At 42.5% G+C, this 14,560-nt stretch overlaps 1 protein-coding gene across 2 annotated transcripts in view; it reads right to left on the reverse strand.

The window, feature by feature from the left end:
* The window catches only part of CYP26C1 (cytochrome P450 family 26 subfamily C member 1), a 141,528-nt gene that overhangs the window by 49,457 nt on the left and 77,511 nt on the right, over positions 1-14,560 (reverse strand). For both annotated transcript variants that reach the window (XM_085606134.1, XM_085606133.1), the window contains exon 5: positions 4,054-4,209. In XM_085606134.1, coding sequence (XP_085462260.1) covers positions 4,054-4,209 — 156 coding nt within the window. The remainder of the gene's footprint in view (positions 1-4,053; positions 4,210-14,560) is intronic.

Genomic DNA, 14,560 nt, shown 5'->3' on the forward strand with positions numbered 1-14,560 from the left:
CCTCTTAATCACTGAACTTTCGTTTTGTCTTTCTCTTATAATTCCGTGGATGTGCGGTATAGGCTTTCTACATAGGTGTTTCCTACCACTGTGGTCCTTTTCCATGACCAGGGTTGGGCCAACGTTAAGTTTTACTTCTGTATGACCTGTCTTGGTTTTTGAGTTTGAAAATCAGGATACCTTGTTATGAGGGTGTGGAAAAATGAAACTGCAAAGATATTTTGAACAACACACATTTTCAATATTTCAAACTTTCACATTTACATTGCATTACATACTTATATACTCTAAGGAACAGGGCCATATGTGGAGGGCGGGGTTTTAAGAGTACAGGTGGTACATGTGGACTGTTGCAGGGGTGAGCAGTAGGATCAAGTGGTGGGGTGAGCAGCACGTAGACCTCTTTTAGTTTTGTTTCTCTCTCTCTCTCTATGAGACAAAAGCATAAAAGATACCCTCTAGGCGTCTTGTCATTGTAGTAAAGTTATTTTTCATTGCGGTATACCCCAGTCATTATTTGTGGCAAACTGATGCCTCACTGTAAGCTCACAAGGTGTTCTTTCAACTCGGATATCATGTGGCACAAGAAAGGACACTGGCAATATTAGGTCTTGATTTAAATGTAAATCAGACAAAAGTTTAGAAATGTAATGTGGTAGAAGATACTTCTTTATAATGGTAAGTTGTAGAATTGTGAGTTCAAGAAGGACATCCGTTTGCTTTTTTTCCAATTATACTCAGATATAAATGAAGACCTTTTCCCGAGCCAGTTCTATCTTACTCTATCCAGAATGAATATAGAGGGTGGGCTATGTATTCTCCAACCCAGATAAGTGTCTAGAAGGGCAGACCTACAAACTCTTCAGATATTAGCCCATTTATTCTGGACAGTCACGCAAGCCAAACGACGACTTGCACGAACAGTGACTTAGCCTGAACCACGCATGTGCATGGTTCAGGCTAAGACGGTAAAGTGTTCGGGATGTGCAGTCCTGATGAGCGTCAGAGGAACAGGAGAGGTAAGAGGGCTTTGGGTGTGTGTGTGAGGGGGGTTTGTATTAGTTTTTAGGGGTGGGGGAGGTTGAGATCGTTTTCAGGGGGTGAGGGGGTTTGTGTTCGTTTTTAGGGGGTGGAGGGGTTCGAGTTAGTTTTAAGGGGGTGGAGGTTCGTATTCATTTTAAGGGGTTGGGGGGTTTGTGATCATTTTTAGGGGGTGGGAGGGGTTTGTGTAAGTTTTTAGGGGGTGGGAGGGGTTTGAGTTAGAATTGAGGGTGTGGGAGGGGTTTGTGTTAGTCATTAGGAGGTTGGGGGGTTTGTGTAAGTTTTTAGGGAGTGGGAGGTGGGGGTATGGGGTAGATTTTAGGGAGTGGGAGGGGTTCAAAATAGATTTTAGGGGATGGTTTACCTATCATTCCTTTATCACGAAATTTGTGGTAAAAGAATGCGTGGTAAAAAGAATCGTTGTGGAGACGCGGTCGTAGTACAGACCACGTGGTTTAGGCAGTCGTTGTTGAGGAACTCGCTGTTCCAACATACAAACCACTTCAATACTACTATTTAACACAGGATCCCATGTGACTGCATGCCTCCAAGGGCACAGTGCTCCAGTTCTGGGTGTTTGCTTTCAAGTTGATCTACCTAACAAACCAGGAAACAGTCATTTGTATGAGAAAGGCCGAGGCTAGACAGAAGTACTGCCTCCAGGAACTTGGAACCATCTGGTAGCCTTCTATGTAATATGTCATGTCTGCACTGTCTAACTACCCACCTCTCTATTCACAGTCTGGTTTTGTCACCAAGCTCTGAAAACGTGTTGGGCGCTGTTATTGATATGATGATATCAAAAACATTTAATTCTAAGAAGCTCACCTACTGCATTCAAACTACAAGATTGAAAGCAGAGTATGTCCCCAGACTAGGCAGGACAAGACAGTCATGGATCACTCTGAAGTCTTCTGATCCTGGCACAATGCATCTCTCTGTAGGCTGACCACCCAGGGAGACGTGTCAACACACACTTAAGTGGCAGCTTTGATAACCATCAACAAAAGTTACCAGGCATATGGAGTACGTGTACCTAGGTACTTCCACAAAGGGTAGGCATTAAAAGAGCTGCCTGTTAAGGACACCCACCGAAAAGAGCTGCTGAAGATGCTCCAGAGAGGAGCTAGTCTGTTCTCAGCAACAGGAGCTACAGAATGCTTCAGGCACCGCCAGTGGGCCTTTGATCCTGTTGGTCATTCATTTCTCTCTTGCTTACAGACATGTGAGAGTACCCCAGTGAGATGTGAACTGGAGGGAGCAAGCGAAGAAGAGGGAGACAGAGAGAGGAGGGAAAAAAAGGAAGAAGGGGAGAAAGAAAGGGCAAGAACAGAAGAATTAAAAGCAAGTGGAAAGGGTGAAAGGAATTGATGAGAGCTGCCTGTGAGTGAAAGAGAGGAAAAGGTGTGTGCATATGATAGGAATGAGAGAGCAAATGAGAGGGTGTAAAATGGAGTAGAGCAGGGGTACCCAACCTTTTCAGTAATAAGAGCTACTTATGTTAAATGAGGGCCATCCCCGGCTACTAATGTTATTAGTATTGTAATAGTGACCACATCAGACAAGATTACATTAGTGGTCACCATAGGCACGATGAGTAGCAGTGATCACCTCAGTGCATCAGGCAGTGTTGCCACCAGTCATGTTAATAAGCCGGTATCGATTTGGAATGCCTCTACATGGAAAGACATAGCCATAGCTGCAATGCACTTGGCAGCAATGTATTAACATTAGTAATAAGTCTCTCCTGTGCCACCTGACTTATTACTCAAATATCAGCTTTAAATATATTTTTACAATTATGAGGTTTCAAAATCCACGCATTTTTGTCTTGAATGCACACTTTTAAATTTTGGTTAACATAGACTAATTAAACCAACCAGAAGTGTCTAATTTAGTAGGCTGAGCTACACACAGGGGAGCTACTTACAGGTGGAGAAGCCTGGAGTAGACAATCAGATAGTGGTTGTCCCTCCACTGGATTTCACTAGCTTTTCACTCAGTTCAGAATCATCCATCTCACATACAAATCAAATGCAAAGTCTGGTCCATTTTTTCTGCACATATCACCTCAACATTACCTTTTCCTAACAAGATCACATACCTCGTGCAAATATCTGTCAGTCATCGTTCTATGCCTTGCTTTCCAACCTCCAATTTTAGGAAACAGTGAGATAGATAGATAGATAGATAGATAGATAGATAGATAGATAGATAGATAGATAGATAGATAGATAGATAGATAGATAGATAGATACAAAAACAGGTGCTCTGTAGCGCTCCCAAATATTCCACAAGTCTCCCGTGCCAGATAATAGAAGTACGGTTTTATTCGGGAATATTTAAACACAAGCACAATTGAAAGTTTGATATTCCCAAATAAAAACCTTAACTCTTATCTGATAGATGAGACTTGTTGATTATTTGGGCACGATACAGCACCTGATTTTGTTAGGATGTTTTTCGGCATCACACGCCGAACCACAGGTCACTGAATCAAGTGGGACAGCTGAAACGCGTTGTTTTTGTGAGCGATTAAAACACTCGTAACATCAGGACGGTGTGCTGCCTCATTCCTGTGAGTCTGAACAGCTTTTCGTTATTTGTGGTTACCGCTACCACGGCAGACACCGGCACATTGGGCAGGATTGTGGCGTTTGGGGGACACTTATTTGGAATATATATGTATATATAGATATATATATATATATTTAATTCCTTCATGTTTGCTCTGCAGCTTTTCTAATGACTGACTTCAATTTTAATTGCACTATTGGTGGTCCTAGCCTCGTAAGTGTGGAAAAAAATCTCTACACTGTCCTGTATCCTCAAATATTAGCAACAATAGACCTTCTAGAATGTTGCTTTGTTGGAGGATGTCTACTTGGGTTTTAAGACTTTCTATGACATCATCCATCAGCTCGCCTTTAAGTTTTATAACTTCCTGCTTTGCATTTTTTTTTTAATTAAGAGGAGCACATTGAGATGTTTGCATACGATTTACTGATTTACCTTTAACTCCTGCATGGTAAATTCTTTTCCTTGTTCCTTGGCGCTGTTGATCATAAAATCCAGAGCATCGCTGTACTCTTCAGAATCACTTTTCTGCAGTTTTTCGGTTATGGCTTTCTCCATGTATTCATGCAGAGTGTTACGGGCTTTAATCCCCTTTGAAAAAGCAGAAAGGCATAGTTTATAAAGTCATGTCAGATATGGAAACAATAATGCTCAGCACATATTAGAAAGAACAATGATCTGTCAAAACAAGCTAATGTTCGCCTAAAAGGTTCCCTTTTCACTTGCTGATTACTCCTCAATTGCTGCTATGCTGTGTTCTTGTTGTATTTTTATGTAACTGACATCATTTTTATGCTTAACTGAGTGTGTTATACTCAGTTCTTTTTTGTACTTGCACTTTGCGGGGCTGTTCCTCCCCGGGTGGCCATCTTGTTCAGCCACACGCTCCCTCCAGGCAGCGCTCTAGTCGCTGCACACCGTCCTGCCTAATCTCTACTTAACGGGCAGAGAACGGACGTGCAGCACCTAAAAGGTTCCCTTTTCACTTGCTGATTACTCCTCATAAGCTCTGTTCTTATTCTATTTTTATGTAACTGACATCGTTTTAACTGGATTAACTGTTGTTTGCTGTCGGATCATTTTTATGCTTAACCGAGTTTGTTATACTCAGTTCTTTTTTGTACTTGCACTTTGCGGGGCTGTTTCTCCCTGGGTGGCCATTTTATTCGGCCACACGCTCCCTCCGGACGCACCAAAGGCAAGCCTGTCTGCGCCCGAACAGGACCGTGGCCACAACCCATGGTCAAAATAGAGGGCACAGAATAAGTTATTCCTCTAATCAGATTTTGGAATATCGTAACATATTGATTCCTGAATGCACTTTAATCCACCCCTCTAATAGGGACTTTACTTGTTTATGCTGCAGCTTCTCTTTTCAAACAGCGAATTGCAAAGATTCGAGTACGCTAACCGTCAACCTCACTACACTACAGGTAGACCACCCCCACCCCCCAAAGCTGTGGCTCCTCAGTCAACAAGGAATTTACCTTTTTTAGCATCAATTGCCGCTCGCTCCCTAAACATAAAGCGGACATTTTTTACCTTTTCGCTAGTAAACAATCGGACGCAATGTTTCTTACCGAAACATGGCTGCACATGAGCTCTGTTCCTGATATAGCAGCAGCTTTACCGTTTAATTATGCTATAGTCAGAAAAGACAGGTGGTGGCATTGCTATAATTTATAAGAAGTCCTACCTGTGCAAATTTGAAAACCTGCCATTTACTAGCTGTTAGACAGCTTAATTTAAGCTTGCCCTGACTCCTAAATTTACCTTTCCAGGCATATTAGTGTATCGTCCTCCTGGGCCGTCTGGTCTATGGGTTTCATCCTTTTTTGATTTAATAACCCTTTTTTTCTCATAAATGCCGCCAATTTCTCCATCCTGGCCGGCCCTAACTTACACTTGGATGATTCCACATGTACGAATAGCGCTACTTTTATCTCTGATCTGGCAGCATTGAATATTGCACTTTGCAATTCCGGTCCCACTCATGTGGCCGGCCACCTACTGGACTGTATTTTTTCCAGTTTACCCAACATTCAATGCCTACCAGCTCTTCCCTTATGCTGGACTGATCACTTTGCGATTGGCTTCCGTTTTGAGATCTCAGTGAATTTACCTGTAGCCGTACCTAGCATTAGGAAATCTAATAAAAACTGGATAAAATTGGACATTGAAGCGCTCAATACGATTTTGTCATCTAACACTCCTATTATCAAACAGGTGTCGGTCACTTCTTTGGGTGTTGTCCAAAAGTGGCTTTTAAATGCCATTGATATCTGTCTCCCTCCCTCAATTAAGAAGATGAATAACTACCGCCCCCCTGCACCTTGGTTCACTGAAAACTAAAAAATTGAGAAAACTAAATGCAATGCTTTGGAAAGATGCTGGAGAAGGAACTATGTGTCTGATACCAAACTTGCATATAAAAGGGCAAAAAGAGAATACCATACTCTCTGTAAGTCAGCTCGCACTGAATATGTCTCCTCCACCATCTCCAGCGCACTGAATTATTCCAAGACATTATTTAAAATGGTCAAAGAACTGTCTGGCTCTGAAACTCAATCCATCCCCCTTCTCTGAATGTGAAGACCTGGCCAGGTTTTTCCTCCATATGGTGGAGAAAATATACTCTGAAATGAAGGGCATGAAACCAGGTACTCCCCTTCAGCAAACACCTACATCTTCTTCTCAAACCGCTAGAACCATTTTTCACAGAGACAATAGGATCTCTGAATCCATGGAAAAACTGGAAACCCGGTATCTACTAGATATGAGCTCCCTCAAACGGCTTTTAGCTAGTATTAAATCTGGCTCACCTAGTGACCCTCTCCCGATCTCGGTGCTCCAGCTGCTTGAGTTGCCTTCACTCATGATAATCATGGAACTCTTGAATGCTTCCTTACAGGAAGCAACGGTTCCCCCAGAGTGGAAACATGCAATGGTGCTTCCTCTTCTGAAGAAGGCTAATGCTGACCCTGATCAACCCTCAAACTACAGGCCTATTTCATTGCTTCGGACCTTCTCAAAGATTCTAGAAAGGCATATTAATCCACAGCTAACTCAGTTTGTCGAATCACAATTTTTTTGTGACCCATCTCGGTCAACCCTTTTTTGAGTCACGGAAAGGCCGCAACACCATTTAGATTCTGGAGACACGGTGGCCCTTATACTACTTGATTTGAGCGCAGCCTTTGACACGGTGTCTCACACCGTGTTAGTGAAAGCCTTATGATCTTTGGGTGTTACTGGGCCAGCACTCAACTGGCTTAACTCTTTTCTCACTGACCGGACGTTCCAGGTTTTCTCCCCAACGGCCAGTTCTGATACTCATTCCTCTCCCTATGGGGTACCCCAGGGCTCCATTCTTAGCCCTTTATTATTTAACGTGTATGTCAGACCTCTGGCTGACACTGCAGAGGAGGCTGGGTTGTCCCTGTTCTCCTATGCTGACGACACCCAGATTATCTTCTCTCTCTCTAAGGAGAGGGTGTATGAAACATCTGCTCTCCAGTTGGGGTTGAGTAAAATTGCATCCTGGATGCAGGCCAATTTTCTCAGACTCAATGGAGAGAAAACAGAGGTTCTGATTCTGGGGAGGAATAAAGATCTTCTGGCCTACTGAAATGGGTGCTCTCCCTCAGCCCTCTTGCCAAGTTCGCAACTTAGGCTTCATCATTGATGATTTATTATCTATGAGACAACAAGCCGTGAAGGTGGCTGCAACTTGTTTCAGTATCCTAAAATGGCTTAAAAAGATTATTTGCATGCTGCCCAGTCCTACCCAGAGAACTGTGGTCCAGGCTCTTGTCACCTCTAGACTGGACTGCGGCAACATTCTTTATCTAGGGACTAACAAGGATGTGACACGCAAGTTACAGGTGGTGCAGAATTCTGCCGCCAGACTGATTTGTCAGGTTCTCAGAGCTGCCTCTATCTCTGGCTCTCTGCGTGACCTTCATTGGCTCAGGGTAGAAAACCGAATCAAGTTCAAAGCCCTGAGCTACATGTTTAAAATCAAGTCTGGAGTGGTCCCCCAAAACCTGCAAGCTCTGGTCCCCCCTTATTTACCTTCACGCCCCCTCCGCTCTGCCACCCAGGCCAAATTTTCGGTCCCTAGAATTAGACTGTCACGCATGGGCGGTCGATCTTTTGCCTGTTTAGGTCCCTCCTTATGAAACTCCCTCCCCATGCCGCTCCTCAATGAAACTGTCTACGAGAACTTTCATAAATGCCTAAAAACTTGGCTGTTTAATCAATAATCTCTCCCCTCTTTCTGTTCCTTTCAGGTTGGCGCCGGGAAACACTTTTTGGGTAGCTGATGCGCCTTACAAATCAAATTAACATAACATAACAATAAGCAAGGAGTTCCTCGTTGTGGGGAGGAGGGGGCTGACTTTAAGCACATGTTTTGGTCCTGTGATGCTTTAAGCTGCTACTGGGAGGGGGTTGTCGGCTGCCTGGCCCAAGTGACGGGGCGGGACCTGCGGGTGGAGATGGGAGTTTGTTTGTTGCTATGGTTCCCACACACGCCGCGCACGAAAACCACAAGCAAGTTTTGCGATCTGGGGTTGGTGGTGGCCAAAAGAGAAATTACCCTCCACTGGAAGTCAAAGACGGGTCCCAGCTTCACGAGGTGGAGAACGACCTTTACCAAGTGGGCGAGTAGCGAGGGCACGCTCCGGCTGCAGCTTGCGCTTCGGGGAAGTGATGACAAGGCTCTGGCCATGGCCCGGGCATGGGAAGCGCTAGTGGTAGACCTCCAAGGGTGGGGACTAGAGGAGGAGGGGGACCCTGAGGCACTGGAACACCCGGCAGGAACCTAGGGGTGAGGAGAGGCTAGCTGATTTGATCATGGGGGCCAGGGGCTTTCCCTTTCCTTTTCCTTTCTGCTGGGGGCCTGATTGTGGTGGTGGTGGGGGGTTCGTGGCTCCTAACACAGCTACCTCTGAAAGAGGTTTATCCTGGTATCGGGCGTCTCGGCACACTGACATGTGGGAGGGGGGGGTGAGTTCATTTTGGGGAAGGTTTGGGGACAGTGCATTGGTAGTTGGAAGTGGCCCGGATTGAACTTGGACATAGCACTATTTGCCGATGGCGGCCACTGACCTGATTTACATTGTGTATGTCAATTGTGATTGAGTAATGCAATAAAAATTGTTTTTGCAAAAAAAAAAAACAATAAGCAAGGAGTTGTCTTTTGTGTAAGATTGGAGTATATACTTGCTTATGTGTGAAACTGCTTAAAATTCTAAAATTCCATGAACAATCCACAAAATTATGCTTTTATTATGAAATGGGGTTTGTCTGTATCTCGCATTTTTTAAGTGTGATTTTTTTACGCAATTTGCTTGCAGTTGTGCATAGTGTGACAATTTGAGAAATCAAATGTTACAAATTTTGCACAACATGCAGTTGAGGAATTTCACAAATTATGTCCTTGACTATGATACACTACACATCAAGATTATTTTTTGCAAACCTATGAACATGCAGGGGCTGCTCCTCCATGTGGACGGAGGAGTTTTGCTCACTGCTTTCTCGCGAGAAGCAGAAACATAAAATGGCATTATGAATACCATTTTATGTGCCTTTTTCTCGCACAGCGAGAAAGCAGAAGGGTTTGGTTGGGTTGGGCAGCCCTGATTTAGGCAGGGGAGGAGTGGCTTGCGCCCACTTTCGTGGGCGCTGACTGTTTGGTCAGCCCTAGGGCCAACCAAACCAGTCATGCACACTCTCCGTGTTTTTTGATGTAGGCTGCATGCAGCCTGCATGGAGAAAACGGCCTCCCTATAGACGCTTGTGCGGTCAGCGTCTCAGCCAATCACAACACTGCCATTGCAGCGTTGTTATTGGCTTAGGAGAGGGGAGGGAAACTGCCTGCATGGCTGCTTCCTGTGTGGACAAGAGGATGCAGGACGACACAGGACCAGACAGGAGCAGGCCGCAAAGGTAAACATTTTTATTTTAATGTATTTAAAATTAACCCCCTGCATATGACACCCCCCCATGCGGCCCCCCGCCCCGCCCCCACCCCCCGAGTCATGCTGGCCAGATTTCAATTTTCCTACATGGAGGAGGAATGCGAGACGACACCTCGAACTAATAAAGAACCAATGACCAAAGAGATGTTGAGAGTCCAATAATATGGAAACTAGTGAGCAGGGGCCTGTGATTTGTTCAAAAAATCACATCAGAATCTGTCCTGTTGGGAACTAGAAGTGTCATAAAGTAAGCAATCTGGTCCACAAGTACTTGTGCATGCTTTACATAAGATTGCATTATATACTGTGTAATGGGCTAGGCCTTTCCTGGACGTCTTCATTATCTGGGTGGTGTTACAATGGAGAAAAAAGGAGAGTTAAATCAGAGCACTGAGATTATAGGGAAAGGGAAGATTACTGCACAGACTATTAAAAGAAAATGAGTGTGCCCATCAGTAACAGAGGCTACGTTTTCCACAATTTAATTCCTTTGACTATCCAATAGCATAGGCAATCTAATGTAAAATGGGTTTGGCCTTTGCATAGTGCATGTCCACAGAACAAACAAACATGAGCGCCCACACACAAATAAAGACACCACAGATGCAGGTTTCCATGAAGAGAGGAGCAGTACACACACCAACATTGTTACAGGTACCTGTGCACAGACAGACGCCACATTTAAAGAGCATTGATGGATGAATGGTTGTTTTGGGTTGTTAGGTGGGTACTGGTGGATGGATTTTGTGCTTATGGTGTTGACAATTTAACATGTTTCCTTTCACTTCCATTTAGGGATTTTATTATGTTGCAAGTGTTCACATTTGGTTACAACATTGATACAAAGCTGATGGAATACAAAAGTTAGAAAAGTATTTCATCAGCTACACACAAATTGTTCTTTGTTTTTCAGTGTGTTGAATTCTTCCGAAGTAGGTGTATTTGAAGAACCACGAGGTAAGATTGATACATGTATGTGCATTTACTATACTGGTTGCCCAAAAATCGTATTTTATTAATACTGAATTGTTTATTATTAGCAGGACATGCTCTGAATCATCAACACAGAAACCTTCAAGTAACTCATTATTTAGAGATCCTGCAAGAAGAGAGTGGCAATCTTGAAGACAACCGATACATAAAGGTTACACACAGCAGCCGGTCCATCAGCGTTCCTTTTCGTGCGAAGTCCCACACCCTAGCTCACTAGACCTCGATTCCGTCATAAGCATCTTGGAAAGTCTCAACAAGTAGTTGCAATGTCCTCAATTGATAAAGATATACAAGCATTTTAATTTGGACCCCAGGCGAAAGGTATTTTGGTAAATTTTTATTGAAAGAGGCGTGCTGCTTCTTTTGTTCTATAAAGCATATACTGCTAATAGCACACAAGTCCTACCTATGTTATAAGTTAATGACCTTGTTGGAAACTTTGATACTTGTGCCACCTCATAGGACATTGAGGACAATGATTCTGCAGCTGTCTGATATGGGAGTTGGAAAAACCGTATTTGGAACAGGCCAAAGTGTGATTTTGGAATCTCCTGAAATGTGATTTAGAACTTGGAATGTGATTAAGATAAATTGAGACAACTATAGGGATAGTTAAACTAAAGTGAGATGCTATATTTTAAAACATAACATACTTTTTTGCAGCAAAAAAGACACTAGAGGAAAAAATATCCATCTATTACAATCGCCTGTGTTTGTTTACCAACAAAGTCCTCCTTGGTATTCATAATACCGTTTATAAAACTACAATAAGGAACACAACAAGTGCAAATGTCTTCTACGTCACAGATATTATCATAAATATGTCGTCAAATACGTTAAAATCTAAACCAAATCCTTTTCTTTAAAGAATAATTGGTCACTGTGCATGTGTGTTTAATCTTTTACACTAATTCAAACTATCTACTTTTTTTCCAATTTTGTATAATAATTTATTCAGCAGTGAAAGAGCCTACATAAATTTAATTTTGAGTAACCTTCGTGTTATGACTCCTCCTACCAGTCCTCTCAATTCTTTTATCAGGAAGCAAAGTTATTCATAAATAAGATTAACTTCCAAAGGAGAGACATCCAGGGGCTGGGCTAAAACATATACTACACGGTACCAATCCCCTGGCCACAGTTGCTATACTGTGTTGGAGAAATCCTACTTAATGATTTCTGGCACGATATGTAACTAACGTAAACAAAAATATCCTATCTGCTTTACATTAGAAGCTAACTGGATCCTTTTCACCTTTGTCACGATCTTGTGCTATTTCTCGGATGTGCTCAGGTTGCCTGTCTTTCAACATATTCAATCCTACAGATGTAATTAACGCACCTATGTTTCCACAACATTCGTCGTCCAGAATCGGTTTGTCTAGAAAAGATGGCCATAAAGAAACTACTTCCCACTGATAAGTCAACTCTTGTTCAAAGAAAAAGAAACAAGATGTCCCTCCATCTGTAGCTGTTCCATCCAATCACTCCGCTCTCTTTCCAAGCTTCCTAACTGTATGTTATTTTCTGACAAAGATTTGCATTATGTATCAAAGGATTTCCTAGAGAGATGAGGTGGGGGACTAGGAGCTGGATGAGAGGGCCAGTGCCAGTGCGCCTTGATTTATGCCACAAACAAAAATTAGGGCTACTGTTCCTAAAGAGAGAGCGGAGATTCAGCAAAGTTTCCAGCCTAAAGAATCCAAAGCTGGAACCCCCGTACAACAAAATTACTGAAGATCACAATAATACATGGCATGCAGTATGAGAAAAGGACATTTCATTGTGTAAGTGGCACAAGCTTTCATAAATGTGATGCCACTGTGCAAAGAGTGTAGATTGCCAGTGTAGCAGTCAACTGTTTGATACACACAAGAGAGATCACCATAATGAGTGCTACTATCTCATAAGTGGTCACTGTGATAAAAATGATCACAATATTAAAAACAGGAGCGTGGTTATGTTTCCATTACTCTCTTGTGGAAACTTCTCTGAAAGAAATTCTAAATGTGAGCTACTCTCATAGATTGACTTGTTCCCTACCAATTTTCATGTTGTGTGTGTCTTGTATATGTATTTAAGTGTCTGGAAGCCACTCCAGCAACAGACGAACATTTTGGTCCACAATAATGGACATTCTGGTCAATAAGACGCTTATACCAGGAACATAATAATTCTGTCTCCTTTTTCTCTCCTGACAGGTTGGAAAGCCAACATCAAAAAGTAGGTACCACTCAAAGGGCACCACTTTTGACACATTTGTGGGGTAGGAAGGTTCACTTACTATTTCTGTCCTGACGAAGGACCACGGATCCTCCTGACCACTAGGGGCGCGAAACATGTTGACTGACTAGAGTTGGACCCTAAAGAGGGAACTCACATCAGACTATCAAGGTACGTTATGACCCCATTGGTAGCATTTACCTATAAAGGTTTTTTATCTGACAGGGTGGTCCAGGTATTAAAAGTAGTTGGCGGCCTCCCAGACCAGTTTTAACCCACATCATCACACATGAGATACCACCCCACCTAGACTCTACCTTTCATGCATCATGCGGCATACCAATAAAAGATCTCCTCCAAAGTGACCCTTCGGGGGACCCGTTGGGCATTGCAGCGGCGGCCCAACGAGAAGCAATAACCCTATGATGAAGCATAACATCCCTTTGGGATGTGTGAGGGCAACATGAAACAGTCATGTTGACTGCCACCTTGCATATGCCTGAGTCCTGCACAACCTGTCGATATCTCTTTCTCTTTAGGAACAGTAGCCCTAGTTTTTGTTTGTGCAGATTTGGATTATTCTAAATGACCTGGCTATTTCTGCAGTTTTTCCACAAAAGATGTATATCACTCAAAGCAATCAATGTTTTGGAAACATGTCTTTAACTCTATTGCTCATATAGCCACAGCTGGGATATCACTAAGTCATCTGATGTACAATACAATAATGTCTTCTCCACAGCTAATGGTGTCTGACGGCATTCAATATAGCCTAAACCGTATAGTGAGTATTTCAGGCAAGGACACAACCCGGTATATGCCTAGTCTGCTCTAGGTCAGCGATGGAATGAATAAAGGATGAAAACTCTTTAGACTATATTTTCATTACAAGATTCTTATAAAATACATTAGCAAATCCATTTTCCCTGGCTGATTTTCAACCATACGTTTGCTTGATTACGTCTTGTTTGCTTTTTCATAACACTAAAACAAAATGTTCTTAATAGATCAAGGAAAGACCTGTAATGGCTATTTTTCTTAGAAAATCCTATAGAGCGTTTCATGAACATTTGAGGGTTTCCTTATTTAAATTTGTATTTAATCACATGAAAGTTCTTTCAATATCTGCAATATCCACACAAATATCCCATTTCCAGAGTTGGAATCTCAGCAATGTAGTTCTGCACTTTTTTACATATATACCACCAAGCCAATAATATATTACCTTTGCTTCTTTTTCATGGTCTCTTTGAAAAGCAGAGCTGCAATTTACATTTCAGCACTCAGACATATGTTTGAGATCTCTTTTTCATTCTTAACTATATGGGTAATGTGCTAGATAAATTGTCACCTTTCTACTAAAAAGGTTTGGCCCTATCTAGGCACTCAAGAGAGATGGTGGGAAACAAGTTGACTCTCTAATATATCTGCCATGTGGTAGTTAAGGATTTTCTTGAAATAAATAAATATTATCTATGGGAATACAGTAGACACAACCATAATCATTTGTTGGGTCTCCTGTCTTTTGATATGCATAATTGGAGAAAGAGGCTTTGGCAAAGGGCATGCCTGGTCTTGGGTTTGAATCATTAAAGTGAACTAATTCATTTTCTATTCTGTGTTAGTTTGGGGAGGATAGGTAGGCACTCGCCTGTTTAAAGCCTCCTATCATGCCTCCAGTAGTTGTATAGAGCCTCGAATATATGCTCTTCACATGCTCTACTAAGGGCCAATATGTG

Source organism: Triturus cristatus, chromosome 1_2 (assembly GCF_964204655.1).
Source record: "Triturus cristatus chromosome 1_2, aTriCri1.1, whole genome shotgun sequence".
Lineage (NCBI taxonomy): Eukaryota > Metazoa > Chordata > Amphibia > Caudata > Salamandridae > Triturus > Triturus cristatus.